The sequence below is a fragment of the Agrilus planipennis genome, unplaced genomic scaffold (genome assembly GCF_000699045.2).
Source record: "Agrilus planipennis isolate EAB-ADULT unplaced genomic scaffold, Apla_2.0 scaffold84, whole genome shotgun sequence".
In the NCBI taxonomy this organism is placed as follows: Eukaryota; Metazoa; Arthropoda; class Insecta; order Coleoptera; family Buprestidae; genus Agrilus; species Agrilus planipennis.
Window position 1 is genome coordinate 939,120 of NW_020439025.1, and position 21,011 is coordinate 960,130.

At 35.4% G+C, this 21,011-nt stretch overlaps 1 protein-coding gene across 4 annotated transcripts in view; it reads left to right on the top strand.

Annotated features, from left to right (window-relative positions):
• Positions 1 to 21,011, top strand: part of LOC108734924 (beta-1,4-galactosyltransferase galt-1) — a 48,764-nt gene that overhangs the window by 18,888 nt on the left and 8,865 nt on the right. Inside the window, exons 1-3 of one of the 4 annotated variants that reach the window (XM_018466691.1) lie at positions 11,557 to 11,663; positions 15,095 to 15,369; positions 20,602 to 20,801. In XM_018466691.1, coding sequence (XP_018322193.1) covers positions 15,112 to 15,369; positions 20,602 to 20,801 — 458 coding nt within the window. In that variant the 5' untranslated portion in view covers positions 11,557 to 11,663; positions 15,095 to 15,111. The other 3 variants (XM_018466690.1, XM_018466693.2, XM_018466692.1) reach the window with 3 other exon arrangements.

Consider the following 21,011-nt stretch of genomic DNA (forward strand, 5'->3'; position numbering starts at 1 on the left):
CGTAATATTGTTAAAACGCCCGTCATATTCGACGCAGACTTTAATTTTCGGTCAAGATTTACGCCTGTCAACATCGAAATCCGTGTTCAGCAAATCCGATTTAATAACAGAAGCTGTTTTGTCCAAATGTTACCTAAAATCTTGGTAGAAATCATAAAATGATTATCATAGAGAAAAGTTAACAAAACGTATAGGCACAGTAACAGTTATGTCGGTCCCATTGGTAGCTCCTTGAAAACTAGAATAAAAGAATAGTTTGATTATTTAAAATAATTAAAAAAAAAATAAATTCAGCTTGTTCAAAATTGTAATTTTAATTCAAATTAAAGAATTTTGCAATTTAAAAATAAATGTTTGAGACAAGAATGTAATTTAATTTTTGAAGTGAAACTTCTTTACGCACGGTAGAGTAAGTTCGTTTCATGCGAGTTGCTATGTAACGAAATCATGCAACGGATGTCCCCCCTTCTACTCGGCCACGTAGTCGAGTTCGTAGTGGGGATCGCTTGAGGCGTCAGCGCGCTTCAATGCAACGTTCGTTACAGGCAACTCCGGCAATATAGTGTAAAATTTAAATTCATAGTGTACAAGTAATACCATTAAACCAATTCCTTAACCTCTATCCCGGTATGTTTGTGTTTTTGAAGAAGTTTCACTTCAGTAGCGTGTTGTATAATTACGCGTTGTATTTTTTAGTGTTTTGCTTTGTTACATCATAGATAAGCTTCGATAAGTAACAACATTACTATTAATACTACTATCTACTTTAAACCATGAGATAAACGCCAAAAAAATAGTCGACTTAATGGAATGCCCACTTGTATATACTTATATTTCCAATAACTAAAAACACTTACAAAATAATAAATAAATAAAAAAGGACGCGTGTACCTCATCAGTGCACGTTATTAAACTGATAGTAATAATAGCTTTATTTGAATTCTAGGTTAGGAATACATATTTACATATGCATACATAGGTTCATTCAGAGATGTGATTTATTTGAAATACTTGCATTTAAAATGAAAATACAAAATAAGAAATACCTATTTTATCTTGCATTTGAAAACGTTTTCGAGAAAAGCATTTTGTATTTTATTTAAAATACTTTTCCAAAGGTATTTTCTATTTGTAAAATGCAAAATACATTTTTACCGTTAAAAGTTTTGCTAGTATCGCCGATCAAAAATTATATAAAATGATGAATGAAAGTTGCGCACATTGGCCATTGAAGGTATTAGAAGCATATAAAGGAGACAAAGAGACATTCCATGAATGCTTTCTAATTCTTTAACTGAAGAAAGCCCAATAATCCTTGGAAATGGATAATCTAAAATATTGAATCGATATTGTTTTCCGAATTCAATATCATGGTCCATGGAATTTTGAATTCCAAATTGATATCAGCACCTGTTAAATCACCACCTACAGAAACAAAGAAACTAAACTAAAAACTAGAAAACTAAACTAAACTTAACTAATAAATACAGCATACTATAAACTAACAAACTTAACAACTTCTCTAACCTATATTACCCGATCTTTTTCTCACCTATCCAACTTTTTTCTTTTTTAACTCCAATATGTACACTTGATTAAATGCAAAAAATTATTAATTAATCTTGTAACTATTTCACCAAATATAGACAATAAGCACTTCTTCGTATTATATTTTTAAATAAATGCACTATAGATTCCTTTACATCTCCATAGTTTCCAACCTTCTTCCCTTTCGCTCAACTTCTCTATCCCATTGTTATCGTCTACTATCCATCTACATTCGTCTATTCTTCTTCTTTTCAATAAATCGTCTCAACACCTGCATCAGACTTTCATTCTCCCTTTCACAATTCTGCAACTTCTTCCATACATTTACATTTCCTACTTTACTATTGCTTCCATTTCCTTTTTCCTCCTAAATAAATTTATTCGGCCCCCAACTTAATGGGATCAGTCCTTCTTCACATTCGTTTGTTATTCTCTTGCACTCATTCAGATCTTTACCCTTAACACATCTCCCTATCACATGCATCAATATCTCATCATTTGTTTCACATATTTTACATATCCTTCTTCTCTCCTTATCCAACACCTACACACTCTACTTTCATTTCCTCCCCAAACCTTGCTATTACGTCCAAATCATTCTTGCATTTCATATACTCTGACTTTCTAGCACCCTGCCAATGCCTCCATAACAAAAACACTTCATTTATTCCACATACTTCGGCTTGTCAATTTTTTTTTATTCATCCACTCTTATTATCTTCTTACTTCTTATTTTCTTCACCAATTTTCCTGCACTCATATCCATTTTCATCCATTCATTTAATTGCTCCCGATTCAGTTATAACTCCATCAAAGCTTACTCCCTTTCTTTATCGTATTTATTTTTTTATACCAATATTTAATTTTCTATTTCTCCATACTTCCCTTTAACGTTTAGAGATATACTTAGTCTGGCACGACACAATAAAGAGAAACCAAATGCGTGTAAAAACGAAAAAAGCTATATAAAAAAGGATGTAGAATAATAGAGAATAAAAGAGCGAAAAAGATTGAAAAATGACAGTGAGATAATTGATAGCGCGTTCTGATCTATTTTGGACTCTCTAATTTTGGTTTTCAGGATTTTTAAGAAGTTGTAGGAAAATGAGTTGGGGAACTTTCACAGAGAATTCTAGTGAAATTCTAGAAATGTGTAAGTGGACAAGATTTAGGAAAGGGTCACCTTCTGTACTTAGGTAAGAGAGTGAAGTTTCGAATAACACCAAATGAAAGAGAGAGTACACAATAGGATAGGTTCGAACAGGATTTGTAAACAATTTAAAAAGAATAGATGAGTTTGGAAGGAAAGCTATAAGTTAAAAGTTTACAAAAGAAAAGTTAAATCTGAAAACTACGAAAAGAGCACTATTGAGAAGGGTAGATAAAAGAAACAGTTTAGACGTAGACCTAAGTTATTGGAAATGAAAATAGAGATCTTTAATAAGTATGAAAAAGGGTGTTGTAACCACATTTTACTTAATTTTCGCAAAATTCTATTCCTAGAATTATTGCCTCTTCGACATTGGTTTTTCCCGTGACGGCGCACCCTAATTACCTTGTCCACCTACCTGATTTACCGGACTACAACCCAAACTTGCAAACAACAACTCTCTTCTATCTATTTTAACCTTCACCAATTTATTTATTTCATTTTTTTCTACTCTTGTTTCATCATTTCTTATAGCACTTTCTTATGTTCTAATCTGATGCTTCTTTCTATTCCTTTTCTGTTTTTTCTTTGTGTTTCTAATTTTTTTCCCTCTCGTTTTGATTTTTTCTATTTCTTTTACTTTTTATCCTAGAAACCCGTTTTTTTTTCTAACCCTATGTTTCCATGCATGCTACAGCCTTTTCCGCCGTCACCACATCCATTTTGTTCTTTACAAATAATCAGATTCCACGTTTCGATTTTTTGGACTGTAATTTTTTCCCACCATGCAACCCCACCTACAACCCTCTATTTTTCACTTTGCCCCACTGGCCCAAGGGGTATAAATACGGGCTCCCGGCATTTCGGAAGATTCCGGGTTCGTCTTCCTCGGTCGAAGTTTTTCTGTGGTTTCCTTGGATCACTTAGGCAAATGCTGAGGCAGTAATATTCCACAGATAATCTTTCATTCTCTTCTGTCTTCATTTCGTCCGTCTCAACTTTCTCACCCGAACCACCACCCACCCATTCCCACGATTCCTAAAAGCAGGCTGAAGAGGGCCTTCCGCCCTACCTTCCGGCGTAGTCCGGAGGGACTGCCCGCCCACCAGCATTACTGGCTGGTGGGAATGAAACACACAAAAGTTTTTTTTTTTTTTTATTTCGGAAGATAGAGAGAGAAGATCTTTTCCTAGCTCCAGCAGCTGCCTTCTCTTACTAGCTCTAACAGCTACCTTTTCGCCTAGCTTATTAGCTACCCCTGTGACTTCCCAAACGGAACCATTTGTAAATAATATTTAATAATCAAATATTCCATTATGTTGCGGTTCTTTTTCTTTTTTGTATAATATGTAAATAAAGCTGTAAATAGAAACCACAGTGTTGTTCATATCAAGGGTAAAAAGGAAGTAAAAGTTAGAAAGCGAAGATTCCAAAAATATGCATGATAGAATTAGATACTGAAGATAAAAGTATACACAAAAAGACAAACCGATTCGGAAAATAGAAATGCATATGTGCAATAAATTAGATACGGAATATAAAAATACAAAATTTACACAAACAACAAATATACAAGACTGACAAGGGCAAGTGTGGCAATAAACGCCACAACACGAATTATGATAACAGGCTTCATTAAAATTACCTAAATGAATAAACTGTTATCAAAAATCTAGTCTGAGCCTTTAGACAACTGTCTCCGTGATAATGAATCATCAGTAAACAAACGAAGTTAACTATTACTCAATAAAACAAGGTATTGCTGCGGATAAATATTTTATCGTCAATAGTTGTAGAATACGAATAAATACATCCTGCTAAAAATTATAAATATTATTTAATCATCATCCATCGATAATCGATAATAATAGTTAGTTTTTCATAATAATTGCAACTCACTTTCAACAGATTGGAAAATAGCGAAACTTACACACCTATTAATCAAATAACCTGTGGTTCTCTACGGAAAAAAAAATCTTGACTTAAAAAAAACCTTCATCAAGAAGTTTTAACCAACCGTAATATTATAAATCAAGTAGAAAAACTACTAACCATTTCCTCACTGTCCGATAAATAACCATAAGCACAATTTTTTTGAGACAAAATTTTCATTGAATACTTTTAATTGAGTGTAAACCCTTGTTATGATCATGTTGCACCGCTGTGATAAGAAGCCAAAAAAACCGCTAGGACGAGCTCGTCCGAACCCGTTTCTACACGGAGCGCAGATCGACAATGAACACGCCGTGTAAGCCCATATCTCACTATACCACAGAGCCGGGCAAACTTTAACTTCGAAAGAGCCGCTACTGAAGTTAGTGCGCGTGAGATGATTCTTCCTCCTTCCATTTTGTAGGTGAGTCCCCTCTTCCATAGCCGAACCCAATAGTATTGCGAACGTAGTTCGGCATGCTACCCCTGAGCTGCAGGACGATCATTAGAAAATTTTTCTCAGATATTATTTAAGTCGCGAAAGAGGCTTTGCTCGTCTACGGTAGAGCCGAGTCTTCAACTTCGAAGGAGCCGCTACCTGAGCTTAGTTTGGGTCACTCCATACCCTTCAATGAGTACGAGAGAGTAAGCAGTAATGACCCATATTGTTTTCTCTTTTTCTTCTTCCTTCACTCTCATATCAAGCCCTTCCATTCCGTAGACGAGCGAAGCCTCTTTCGCAACTTAAATAATACCTACGAAAATTTTCTAATAACCGTCCCGCAACTCAGAGATAGCATGCCGGACTACGTTCGTAATACTATTGCTTCGGTTATGGGAGAGGGGACTCACCTACGAAATGGAAGGGATAAGAAAAGGAAAGAATCATCTCACTCGCACTCGCAGGAGCTATGAGGAGCTCATTGGCTATACCTGAGCAGCACTCGACTCTTTTGACTCCTTCCGTACTCATTGAAGGGTATGGAGTGACCCAAACTAAATTCAGGTAGCGGCTCTTACGAAGTTAAAGTTTGCCCGGCTCTGTGGTACATCCGTGTAATACTCGCATGTCAACCCCTCCATTCCGTAGAAGAGCGAAGCCTCTTTCGCAATTTAAATAATACTTACGAAAATTTTCTAATGATCGTCCCGCAGCTCAGAGGTTCCGGCATGCTACCTTACGTTCGTAATACTATTGGGTTCGACTATAGAAGAGGGGACTCACATATACAGTCGGGCCACTTCTTTGATCAGCCTAAAATACCGATTTTTTTGCAGGCCATCATAAATTAAATTTTATATGCGCTGAACTTGCATATACGAGAACGGTTCAATAGCATTTCCGACCGAGCGGCATGGCCTAGAGGTTTAGACCATTGCTTAGCATTCGGAAGGACGCTTCGAAGTAAGTCGCCTTACGCACCATGTAACAAGGCCTTTAGACGTATATTTATCTTACAGACCTATTCCTTTGGAATGTATTATATTTAAAATCGGTACTAACGCGCTTTCGATAATGGATAACGGATGTACATGAAAGCTGACTTAAAAGCTTTGTGTTTTCAGTCCCACTAACAGGGTCATGCTATTGTTCACTTGAACGAGATTCGTACGTCAATAGTAGCATTCAATCGCACGGAACGGTGGAAGGATTAATGGAAAAGGCCAATCGAGTGACCAACTTCATTTGCGTGGGAGTTAAAATGACTCTTTTAACCGAACAGTAACGTGTAAAGGTAGGGAATCTTTTTACCATCAAAATCACACGAAATGAAACAGTAGTAAAGGAGATCGCATGAGCTGATATATTTATAGGCGCGACTTGTGAAATTATAAAATTTTTTGTATAAGTAGTTCCATCAATCTTAGATGACCTCGACTTCGGGTTAGGAAAAACCGCCAGAATTGCAGCACTGCAGCATTGTAATTCATGTTATGGTCGACAGATCTCTGTCATGAAATAATAATCAATGCATCAGCCAGTTTTCATGATGGCCAAACAAGAAATTGGTCCTTGAGGTTTCATCATCCGCTGTTGTGGTGCAGAATCGGAGAACAGAAACTAAAAGAAGGATTCTTTTCTTTACTTTTGGTGTATCACTATTCACTGCGCTGTCAATTTATTTCTCCTCTACTTCTACAACGGTCAATTTATTTCTACTCTACTCTCTGCGATCGATTCTTCCTTTATATACTCTTTTGTGTCCTTTCTGGAACTTTCTCGAGCAGTCCGGAAAAGTTTCGTCTTCTTTGAACTGTTTAATTGCTTTCTCGGAACGCAGATACGACACACACGGTTACAGATACGGCGCACATGAAGAAAGGCGCCCGCGGCCAGTCGGCGAATCGATAAGCCGCTCACACACACGTATGCCCGATCGCACACAAACACGCTCGTGCTCGCTACAGTATTACTGTCGCAAACTTGAAATAAACCTCTGCTTCTACTTCCGTAATTATGGAAGTTTACCGGAAATTTACCAAATCTTATTTTACATATTTATTAAATTCAGTATATCGGAACAAGAAAACAAGTCGTAAAAATTTATTACTTCTATATCTTGGTGAACTAATTCTAATTCTCGGCGGATTCTGAAAATATCGTCCACATCAAAGGGCGCAGCATCATATTATTCCATGTATTTTATTTCTTTTTTTTTGTGTTGTTCTGTTCGTCTGGTTCCGATGTACTTATTATAATGTGCGCTTACCTTTAAATGAGTCACTCGGTGGACCGCGGGTTATATGTAGATTAGCTAGTCTAGACCACTAATTCACACCACTCAGTATGTATATGTCAAAAAGCCATTCATTTTATTGTGGCCGACTAAAGAATGTTTATGTTTGTATTTTATAAATCTGTACCAACATAAACTCGTAAATGTAAGGATTTATATAAAATGAGACGATTTTTCGGTATTTTAGATATGTAGGTGCCATTAGAGATTAGTATAAGGTAGATTTCACCAATAGCGATTAGTAAATGTTGGTTTTAAGAATAAAGTATTTTAATATAGGTATTTTCGATATTATCTATTAAGCAGTACAGTTAAATATGCGTTTAGTTATCTTCGTAAGTTTAAAACATTTTTTGAAAAATAAAATGCAATAAAATATAGAAAACCAATGATAGAGAGATAAGATAAGGAAGTGAATCATCGAGAAGTCGTCAGAAAATGTGGCAATAAAATAAATAAAAACCGTTCTCACTTCAACTTTACTTTTATATAGTGCAGGTCTCGACGCAGCTGTGGAGGAGGCGTGTTTAGAGAGTAAAAGCAGCATATCTTCCGTTTGTAAGAACGAGAAAAACGATATGCCTTTAGTGTGCATTATTTATTGGGAACTTTGCCTTCTTATTTCGACTGTACTATACCTTCTTCCTTCATTATCAGCCGACTTCAAAAAAAAGTTCTCAAGTTGACAGTATTTTTTCTTTGTATGTATATTCTTCGCCCACTTTGGACCGATTTTAAGGATTAATTTTTTTAATTTCACTTTTTTAAGGGTAAAAAATTAGGGGATGATCCGTGTTTTCAATCTGAAGCAGATTTTTATACATATTTATAGTGATGAGCAAAATTGATCTTGATCTTGCAGTCTTGGTGTTGAAAAATACAAGACCAAGACCAAAACTATATATTAACAAGACCATGGTCAAGACTAAAAAAAAGACCAAGACTAAAATCAAAGCCGAATATGCAACAGCGAGTACAAATACGCAAGATTAAACGAAAAATGATTACTTCCGGTGGACTATTTGAAGCGACTTCTTTTCTTGGAATAAAATATTTTTTTTGTATTTGAAATTTTTATGGTCAATTTATGCATTTTAGGATGGATAAGGTTTCGAGTTTTCATAAAAAAAAAAAAAAAATTTGTGCTTAAAAGAATTATTAAAAAATATACGTATTAAATTGAATTAGCAAAACTGAGACTTGAAATGCGTGATCAAGACCAAGACTAGAAGTGTTTGAGTAAGACCAAGACCAAGGTCAATACTAAGACTGGGGCAGTCTTGATCTTGGTCTTGCTTTGTTTATCACCAGCAATGACTTTGTCCAACATATAAAATACTTCAGTAACAGCAAATATCGCTAGATAGCGACATACACTCATAACCAGATATCATACTTAAAACCTTACAATGGTACAGGGACATTTACACTACTAAGTGCTAGACACTTATGCACATATAATGAACACAAATAGAGAACACAAATAATGTAACAAACGAATATAATGAAACAGTTAGCTTGTAGTCGCGGTTGTTTAATAGCTTGGAAAGAATTTTGTACTCGTTTAGATAGATCGACTTAAACACAAAAAGAAATTGGTAGAAAAATTTCACTTGGGGGCGTTTAAGGAAAAGGGTGCTGTGTAAAGAGAAGGACACGTTACACAGAGTTAATATCAGATATAATAGACACGTTGCTGTTGGTCGGGTGATTAAGGTAAGTAGGAATGTACAATTTAATGTAGATTAACTGGAAGCACAATTTGACGTGGACAAACCTAAAATCAATAATTTAAAAAAAAAGCTAGTCCGATTTTGCCGACCCTTACATTAATAATAATTATGATCTAGACCTAAATAACTTAAAACTATTTTAAGTGCATAGTAACATAAGACGCTAGTTTAGGGGTGAATTAAGAACCGCGCATTGGAATGGTCTTCATTATCTTTTGAAAAATACAGCGAGGTATAAGGAAGTTTATACAAATATCTTCGGCCGTTCTTTAGTATAAATAATAGAGTAATATTAATATAAATGCAAAATGAAGATTGTTATGATTTGTTAAAAATATTTTAAGGGTTCGGCTAGTTTCGGACAATTTTCAGAAAACATGAGGTACTTTCAGATAGACGTGGTTAAAACAACATATTCTACACGTTCACGTGACATAAATATAGGTAAACCGGACAGTGATTTTTCCAGGTACCGGTTAACCGAGTATCCAAAACCACTACAATTAATGGTTCATATCTTAAGAGATAGATCCGTAAGATCCTCTTCAGCCTGCTTTACGGATTCGTGGAAATGGATGTGTGGTGGTTTCGAGTGAGAAAGATGAGACGGACGAAATGAAATCGGAAGAGAATGAAAGATTATCTGTGGAATATTGCTGCTCCAGCATTTACATAAGTAATCCCAGGAAACTACAGAAAAACCTGGACCAAGGAAGACGAACCCGGAATCAAACCAGCCCCCTGTCGAATGCTAAGTCACTAATGCTGGTGGGCGGGCAGTCCCTCCGGACTACGCCGGAATGTAGGGCGGAAGACCCTCTTCAGCCTCCTTTCAAGAATCGTGGAAATAGGTGCGTGTTGGTTCGGCTGAGAACAATGAGACGGACGAAATGAAGGCAGAAGGGATTGAAAAATTATCTGTGAAATATTACGGTCCCAACATTTACCTAAGTGATCGAAAGAAACCACAAAGAAACTTAGACAAAGCCAGACGGACCCGCATGGCGCTCGGTCTATATATCTTTGTTCTGGTGGGCTCCACGTTCAGCAGGTCGTTTAAACAAACCAATGAAATTTTAGTTCTTTTTTGGCGGATTTTCAAAGAGAGGGTTGAATTGAAACCATTGAAGCGAGCTTATAATGTTTACAGAGAAAAGTCTGTGACAAAATCAAACTAAAAAAAAAATCGGTTGTCTGTAAAGTCGGTTTACTGACGATAGTTGAACGTGACAACATCATAAGGAAATACTGATGGAATGGTTTCATTTTTCAAAAGAAAATTTTAATTTTATTTGTTTGATAGATATTTTGTATGGATATAGAGAAGGAGGTAAATGGAAAAGTATTATTGTATAGCAGCTGTCCACGCGGACGCATCGCTCACTCAAGTAGGAGAGAGACAGATGTCGAACGCTGCCGAACGCGGAGGCCGATTGTGCCTCTTTGTCGCTCGTTCCGCGCTCTCGCTTGCACTTCAAGCCTTAAATGGAACGCCTCAGAGCGAGGTAACGCCGCATGAGTCATGTTTTTTCGTGCGTGCAGCCGGCTCCATCGAATTATAAGACGTTGTCACGTCAAAAATTATCGTTAATCAAAATCTACGAGAAACCGTGAACACAAGAACTAAATATAGCGAAATCACAAATAATTAATATAGTAAACAATAAATAAGACAAATTAGAACACGAATCTATTCCAATACGGTTTTAATCCCAATTTTTATTAGGTAAATTTTTCGTTATACTTGTTAAATTATTGTTGTTGGTTCGTTGGCCTTTTATTTTTTCTCTGTTAAAATTACCTGGAACTGTCGGGTACCAGGCGTCATTATCCTGTACCCGGCGGATCCAGTATTTTTTTATGATCTGGTCAGGTACCTGATCCAAACTGGGTACCCAATCAATCCCTAATAAAAAGACAAAACTCCTTCAGCGAAACGTGCAATTTCTATGTTTGATGAACTTTTTGCCATACTCCTATAGGCAAAAAATCGGACTTACCAGAAATACCATAAATAAGATCTTTGAAAATGACGATCACATTATGACCAACAATCATTTCAGCTACTATTTAAGGGCTTAACATTAACCATGATTGTAGTATCCCCACTGTACTCATCATCTGATAATGGTATAACAGCCGAAACAATATTGTCAAGGCATAATAAATAAATTATTTTCAATAGTTCCATGAAAAAAAAAACCAAATGCTTTTATTTCAATTTATTTACTGTAATTACGATAATATTCGAAGGACAAAAGATTTACTTTAGGCATATGACGTGCGTATTGTTGATTACCGTAACGCTTCTTCAATTTCTCCAATGAAAATAAACCAATCGTCGGTGAAGTATCGCGAATGGTGTCCTAGACAACCGCGCTTTCGTTTGATAAGATTAGATGTACTGATATGTCTCCAACCAGAAATGATGCATACGGCATTCACAGTATTGAGTCAGTATACTTTCAAAAATCGTTCAATCCGAGCGATAAAGTTGAGCGCACAAACCAATTATTAATCGATAAGATGTGTATATACATGTTGGAACTTAAAAATAGTCACGTAAGTGAAACGATTTTTTCACTTTTCGTATATAATGTGCCTATACGGGACGCGCACTATATGTAGGTATATGCGGTATATTATTAACGCAATGGCAATTTATATATTAAAAAAGTTGTAAATTGTTTGCATATTTACACGAAAGGATTTAAAACGTAAACAACAAAACTATTCATCATTACCCTTATGAAGAAGAACTGGCTTATAATTAGTCGTAAGTAACTTAATTGATAACTCCTAAAACCTTCTTGGTATCTTCCAATAAAGACATTTCTTCGCATTGCCTAGAATTGTACCTTTAACCACAGTTTAGATAATAATCTGCTAGTTCAATTGGTATACTAGGTATCATTAGCACTATGGTTTGGATCACTGTTTGTAATTAGTGGGTAAATCAATAAAAATATACTTCTGTAAAATAAAATTACATTATGTAATGTACTTATCATCATCTGAAAGTGCCAGAGCAAAATAATTTCAAACTGTTTAAATGACCTCTGTATGATCAATATTACAGTTATCGGTAGGTACTTGCATACCCATGGTCAACCGTAGTCAAATTTCTTTTACATGTAGTCCTCGTACGCCGTACTCCACAATTTGATACATATCACTTGTTGCTCTTTTTTAGAGAGACTATTATAAACAAAACGTGGTAGTAAACATGCATAATAAGAGAGGCGCGGATAGGTGCGAGACATTTAGAACAATTAGTTTAACTTCCTATACGTCAAAAATCTTAACTAGAATTGTACAGAGGAGGATGGAAAAAAGGGCAAAAGAACTATTAGGGAATATCAATTTGGGTTTAGAACAAAACAAAAGAAACAATAGAGAAAACGATAGAAAAAGGAAAGAGCGCGTTCATAGAATTTTTAGATTTAGAAAAAAAAATTGACAATGTTAGATGGGACAAGATGTTAAATATACTTAAAAATGTAAGAATTAGTTACAGAGATACAAGGGTGATACTTATTTTGTATAAACAGCAACAGGCAGTTATAGAGCTAGAGCAGCAACGTAGAGAAGTAAATATTAGGAAGGGAGTCAGACAATGATGTATACTGTCACCCCTACTTTTTAATCTATACATCGAAGACGTGATCAACATCATTAAAGACAGTACAACTATAGGGATATATATACAGGGACAAAAGATTAGTATGCTTAGATTTGCAGATGATATATCAGTATTAGCATCTAGGAAGGAGGAGTTAGAGATAACTTTAAATAAAATGGAATCAGACAAAATAGTATTGTATGAAAATAAATAAAAATAAAACAAAAATACTGGTATGCAAGGGAAGAAAAAGTAGGGAAAGAGCGAATATTAAGATAGGACACGAAAATTTAGAAGAAGTGGCTGAGTTTAGAAGTGTTCGAAATGTGGTGTTACAGGCGAATGATGAGGATACCGTGGATAGAGAAGGTTAAAGATGAAAAGGTATTAGAAAGAATAGGAGAACAGAGGACTCTATGAAAGACAGTAAGGAATGGGCGAGATAGGTTGGTAAGACACCTTCTCAGGCGTGAAGGTCTAGTCAGAGACATATTAGAGGCAGAAACAGGAGCTAAGAGGAGTAGAGGTAGTCCTAGATTATATTACTGTTAAAAAATAGTAAAGGATGTGAGATGTTCTAGTCTTCGGGTAATGCGAAGATTAGCTCAGAATAGGAAAGAGTGGAGGTGCGTGTCCAACCAGTCTTAGGACTGACAACCTTATGATGATGACTGTCGAAGCATTGCTTTAATATTATTACCTTAACGAGTTATGTTTTGAAAATTTTTCGGCACTGAGACCGAAATATTGCTGTTACTCCAAAACTAATTGTAAGACCAAGGCCTAGAGTGTAAGAACAAGGCAAAAATCTTGGACGGACTTTGTTTTGCGTTTGCTCATCACTAATTAATTGTTAACCAATCTAAATTTTGTACTATGATTCTCTATGAGAATTAACATTAAAAACCCAATTATTTACTTATTTTGATAATACTTATTTGTAAAATAATTTTTAGTCCATTATAAGTACCTACTTCTAGTTTTAAATTTTAAAAAATGATTTACCAAATATAACAAAATTATTTCTCTAACCCATAGAGCGCTTTCCTACTAAATTCATTTAATGTTATTTTTTCTCTCTTGACAAAATTACTTATTTCTTGTGTGTTACTTTTGTTAATTTCTAACGGAAATCATCACGTTTTACAAGACTAAACCACCCGAGGCGAAATTTTCCTATGGTCTTCTCATTGCCTATATTGATTTTAGAAATGTGATCAATGTAAGCTCAATTTGAACTAAGTTTAGCGCTCAATGTTCAGGATTACATTGCTCTTACATTACAAGTGTGGCATAATTCCCTTTTCAATAGTGGCAATGTGAACCCTAAGACCATTCATAAATAGCCAGGCAATGTAATAATGACAAAATCAATGTCATAATTTTAAGGTAGGCAATGCAATTGAGATATTATAAAATTAAATTAGGCTATGTCATAATGACAAAACTAATATCATAAGTTTAAGGTAGGCAATGTGAATGAAATGTTATAAAATAAAGCTAGGCAAAATAAAAAGAATGCAATAGTTCAATACATTTTTCAAAGTTATTGAATTATTACATTCTGTAAAAAAGATAATTCGAAATAATAATGTTAAAGAAGAAATATATATTTTTAAAACATTAGCAATGCAAGCAATATGAAGTCAAGATTCGCATATGAAATTTTAAAAAATCAAACTTTCACATTACCAACACTGCCACATAATTATTTGATATTGCCTGTATTGCTTATCAGCAATGTAATCATGATGATTCCAATGTGAACTAAAAATTCGTAGTAATGTCTTTAATGTCAAATAAAGAGTATAGCAATGTGACTAATTCAAAAGTCCATAGAAAAATTTCATCTCGGACACAGCCATACAAATTCAAGACATCGTCTAAAAAAAAAGATAAAAATCAAATTCCAAATGTGCAAGACGAAAGACCAAAACCTACAGATTTTGACTTTGCATTTACGCTGCCTCATTTATTCCCTCCTAAAATATAATTAACTAGTTGTAAACTGTCCGAATTTTGACAGTACCTTTGTCGTTGGCAGTATTCAACTTTTAACCTCCATTTCACCCCCTTAGCGATGGCTATGATTTTAAAAACTCATTTTATTAGGACGCGCTGTGCAAAATTTTTAAGTTTCCTGACTCAGCGGCATGGGCTTCGCCTTGATCGATGCATCAAACTCTAAACCTCTTAAGGAGTTGAATTTTAAAAAATCCCACCTTGTACTGTGCAAAAAGTCTCTAGACCTCGAGAGTTTGGGCTGTGAATTGATATAATCAGCCAGTTTATCTTTTTATATAATTATAATGTAGATAAGTATATTTTCCGATATCATATCACTTGATTTTATTCCTGTCATTTGTTTCAGGCTACCCGAAGCGTAGCATGGGTCGGACATTAGATGTCCACCGTACACAAACATCCCGTTATCATCCTCAACCCTCATGGACAGTCAGGAACAAGCAAAGAGCCAGCTTAAGCTTCTTCATCGTGGTTATCTTCTTCGCGGTCTTTGGAATGATAGTCTTCACTGAATTGTTTGTGATAGACGAAAGAAACCGTAATGGAGGATACACCATGCGAAATGGTATCTTACTTTACCGTTCACATCAAGAAAAGAACGAATACGAAGAAGATCTTCAGGTAAAATTCACGTTCCAAAGTTCTTATTAAACGAAAAGGTAATTTTGCCATTTTTAGAACAACACCAAAATGCGAACTATAAGAAATAACTAGCCGAAAACAAACAAAAAAGTACCCAGAAAATTATCTTTTCAATTAATGAAAAGTTATTTTTAAAAACAATTATTCTATTAAGTAACTGTAAAAAGCTTAAAATTGAAGCAAGCGACTTCTCTAATCTAGAGACTAATAAGAAGTAACAAATTTATTATTACATATTAGAAAGATACAACACTAATCCTAAAAATGCATAATCAGTAAAATACGTTCTCACGGTAACATCTCACTCTCGTCGGTTGTACCTATATAGATTCAAGGACATAACTAGAAGTTACTTTTCTTTTGAAATTTAATTAAAGGAAACCTTGAAAGATCGATCGCAAAATATTCCTAGAAAAGAAATTTAAATGAATAATAAGAGTGTTATTAAGCTTCATAATTTGAAATTCAAAAGAACGAAACAAGATTCAACGAAATAAAAATTAATATTTAATAACAAGTACGCTGTAATTATGTACTAAAGGTACTTCACATATACTTACATACGCATATTCTTACTAACATAAGAGAAATCGTAATATTTATACATTACTTTGTTGTTTCACTGATAGAAGCAGCAAGCACATTTATTTTAAATTAATATAATTTATATTAAAACGTTGAATTCCCTTTCGAGATCAAGATGATGTTCTTCCAACTTTTTAGTATTGCTATCCTCGTCTTAGTTTCAGTACTTTTGTATTCAGTCCACTCCTTTTGATCCTTCCATTAAATTTTCCATACTTTCGTTTGTTCTCATTACTTTGCATAGTGTCATTACCTGTTCTTTTGCCTTTTTACAAAATCTACACAATCTTTTGCGGTTTTCCACCGGTAACAACTTGCCTTCCATTCCTTGTCTGTTCTGAACCTTGGCATCAGAAGCGTACAAGGGGTGGTTGATAATATTTGTCTTGAGAAAAATTTTAATTAATAGGAAAACACTCAAATACAGAGTGTAGGGGTTTAAATTAATATGAACGAGTGTTAGGCCAGCCGAGCGACATGGCCTAGGAGTTTAGACTATTGCTTAGCATTCGGTAGGAACCTAGTTCGATTTTGAATCCGTCTGCCCAAGTATCTTCTTGCGTGTTTGCTTTTGGATTACACAGTAAATTCGGAGACAGTAATATTTTACATATAATTTTTCACTCACTTCAGTCTTCATTTCGTCTATCTCATCTTTCTCACTCATTCCAATCACTATCCACCCATCCATCAATCTCTAAAAGCAGGTGAAAAAGGTCTCCTGCTCCACCATCCTGCGTAGTCGGGAGGGACTGCTCGCCCATCAGCGTTAGTAGCTGGTAGGTGATGGGATAGGTTTCCCTGGGACCCTTAGGGACTTTTGTAGTTTAACTTTTTCCAATAAATCCTACCTGCTACTGTGACCTTTTGGACCTGGTTCAAATAGCATACCGGACTAAACGACATTATCGGTCCAACTGAAACGTTCTGTTCTTGCACGACAATATAAACACTTGCATACCGCAAATGAAATCAGTTAGAAATTAGATCACATGCACTGGCCTTCCCTTGAACACCTTTTCTATAGTCCCGTTCGTTTACAATGTTTGGACTGCTCAAAGAAACTCTTGGTGGGGAACGCTTTTAGAATGATCAGCAAGTTGAGAAGTTCGTAATGAACATATGATGAAAAAGAGAAATTATACCCTTGGAAAAATGATGCAAGAAAATATTTTTAAAAACAATCTACAGAATGTTTCTTAAGCAATAGACTCGTTTCTATTTGAAGCATCCTCCTAGCAAGAAAATGTTCCATCAAAATTGTAAATCCAAGTAACATAACTGACTAAGAATGAGTAGCAACGATAGCCTGAAGTAAATCAATCCTTGTCTGTCTCTTTTTTAGACGAATAAGTTTGAAAGATAAAGTTATGAACTAGTTTTGATTTAATAATTCATAAGTAGACACTTATAAATTCAAATATAAGTACTTACTACATTAAATTTTACACGTCTTTGGCATATTTTGAAGTCAACGTAAATAAGGGCTAAACTCCGGTAATAATTATCCTCATGTATCTCGTGTGACTTTAGATATTACAGGACGTGCATTCACTTTTATCATTTTTAAACACCCCCAAAGGAAAAATTCAGAGGATGTTACTAGAAAGATAATGTCCTCAAACTTTAAGATGATGAATGTTAATAAGCAAGATCCTTAGAACCAACAATCCATGACTTTTCCTGAGGGAGCAATTAGAAGTTTTACTGCAGTCTCATTCAAAATTTAGAAAGAAACGCTAATACTGGAAAAGAAGTTCAAAAAGAAAATGTGATATACGGTTCTTTACAAAATTCAAGAATCCGTTTACTTATTTTGGGTACAATTATCAACCAATCAATAATTCAAGGATCTTAAAGGAATTTTTTAACAAAAACATATGATGGACGTAATGGATTTCTACAATTAACTTTAGCAAATAGGTAACAATTTTTAATTGTTAATCATCCAAGTGTTATCCAATTAGGAATTAAAAATGATAATAATATTATTATATCTACAGGTACACTTTCTATATAAAATTAGCCAAACATTTCGACTAAAAATCAAAAATATAGCAAAAGGAGACTTCATCTTTATATATATCGTATAAACAAATACATCAGTGAAAAATAAATTATTGCGTCTCTAACTGGTATAAACTCTAAAAGTCAACTTTTTCATGATTCTTTACAGAAGCAGCTTATTTTGGAGTACCAATATTTTTATGATTTATGAAATCAGTTTACTTATTAGATATTATCGCATTTTGATTAGATTGTGTGTGAACCAATTATTCATCGACATATGGCACATACTCTCTTTCATACTGCGTTATATTATAACAGGCAAATGAGATGAAGCATGTAACATGAGTCTAAGATAATCATGACGAATACTCTACTCTCTATTTCACTACCTTGAAACCGTGAAACTATCCATAGCGTAAAACATTTTTTTAGCAGAATTTTTGTAAGGTTTTCCGTACATCAAAGTGAACTAATTTTTGAATTAATGTTTACCACTAGAGATCGGTATTAACAATCAAATGTCTCATTATACATTGGTTTAATGATTCTATAATCTACATAGCTAGGCTAGATTGTCGTTGTTGTTGCTGCCACCTTTCGTAACTTAATAGTAGTAATGGTGCGTAAGGCCAGCGTCCGGGTTCAACTCCCGGCGAGAGCGTAACAGCAGCAAAACTTTTTTTTGATTAATATGATGTTATCTGTAATGATAAAATTAATTCAAAAACTAATTCACTTTGATATATCCATAGTTTTTTATTAATCGTTCACAAACCGTACACAAAACAGTCTTGCTCAAAAGGGGTCTCGTGCGGTATACCTGGACAACAGTCCGCTTAGCGCCTATTATCTATCTCACGAAAGAATGATGGTTATGGATCTATAAGCGAACTTCATGTACACTATCTATCATTTCTCAAATCGACTAACAAAAATAAAGACAGACAGAATAGAAGAGAATGGTGAACTAATAAATAACATACGACTGTAAAGTATAATTCAGTAAACATAGCATTTTAAAAAAAAAACATTAATAAGACACGACATTGATTTCGTCATCTCGGAGGAGGGGTCTTTAAAAGACACCCCCTGAAGGACGGTAGTGTCGGATTCGCCGAAGCGCCTAGATACTGACTAAAACCGCTCCTCGAGTAGGGAGTTCAACCTGACGGTTGTGCATCCCAGGAAGATTTATTGGGAGGGTTAGGAGAGGAGAGTGGGTTGAATAAGGGGAGGGAGAGCTTTGGGGGGGGGATGGTGTGAGTGAAAAAATCGGTGTCCTACCTCAGTAAGTTGGTGGGCACTCGCGCTAAAGAGCGAAACTAGAGTTGAGAAAAAGGTGAACAGTTTAAAAGAGAAGGTGGTATGGTCTTCTGAAACGCTCTTTTGGTTTAGAAACGAAGTCGGAAAGTGTCGAGATAGAAGGGTTTGTGTGACCTGACAGTCAGGCCCTGAGATTTGCCGCGAATCTGGTTGCAGCCTAGGGGAGTGAAGATAGACCAGTTTCTTTGAGAATTTGGGTATTTCTGATGAACCATGAGTAGTTGAGTGCGAAACAAATAATCCGCACATGTAGGCGTAATGAGCAAATGTTTCTGATAATTGCGTTGAAGGCACGGATTTTTGTTTGATGCGAGATGGAGCTGTTTTGGAAGAAAGGCTTGAGGGAGAAAAAGGCGCCTAGGGCCTTGGCATGGGTATCAAGGATGAGTTTTCGTCATGCCAATGTTCTGTCAAAGACGGAGTTGTTCCATTTGAAGGGGTGGTTGTTAGCGGTGATGTTGGGAGGCTTTCGGATCCTGTGGGAGAAGAAGATAGCTTCCTACTTGGTCTCGTTAATGGCAAGTTTCCATTTTCTATACCTATTGAGGAGCAGAGGCAGAACAAGAGTGTGGAATTAGAAAGCGTATATGTACTTTCCCAACAGTGAACCTTCCGGCGAAACAATCTTCATACCTTCTGCGGATCGTGTATCTGTATGGTGGTTAGTGGCTTGCATACAAGAGATGATACAGTTGAATCACCAAAGGAAGAGGTTAGAAGTTAGAAAGCTAGGTTACCGATGTACCAATTTCTTCGGCAAAAACACCAAGAATTTCGTTCTAATGAAAAATATACTTACAAAAGTTTGCGAAACCAACCAATTTGTATTTAGTCCTAAATACAATAAAATCATCACAATACATCACAAACGTGCCTAAAGACCTTAACTAAATTTCTTTCAAGAAATATAAATTTTTCCTTCGTAGGACACCGAATCTTTTAGCCTCTAACTACTCTAGTGCTTAATGGTTAAAACCTGCTACGAATACCAAAAAATTGGTCCATCTAATATTATTGCACGACGGCCCTGATTCTAGCTAATAGGGAATAAAACATTTTATCTCCCTCCACATTTGCGTTACCTGGAATCATGGCAGCCCTCGTCTCCCCCCTCCACTGGTCGGACTATTTAGTAACATATATATCAGCAAATGGTGTCAGACTGCCGTAGCTGGCTGTACTATTACTTCTTAATGATAAATTCATTTTTTAACGTATCGATAAGGAAATATGTATTATAGGTTTGTATAAAACTATTTCCCAATTGTGCTATACTTTTGTAATTTGTTACAGGGAGACAATTTTCCGAAGGCCCTAGATAACGGTATCGAAGCACTGTTAGCTGGTGAGCAATTTGGAGTTCCTATCGCAGCTGATAATTTAAAATCGCAGGGATATATACTTCCTAATTCGATGGGAACCCAAATTTCTAGTGGATCTCAAATAAATGTTCCTCTTGCCGATGGAATTTGGCAAAACGTAGCAGGAACAACGTGAGTACATACGAGGGTGGATTGATAAGTTTCCGGCCTAACCAAGAGATGACGCCACTAGGCCTACCTTGAGGTGACATTCTATAGTACCATCCTTGGATAGCTTGTAGCTATAGTTTCAGCCCGATCTCCTTGCTAGTGTAGGTTTGACAGCACGCTGAACAAGACGCCTCTGTGGTTTTCGTAAAAATGGAAAAGCAGGAAAATCGT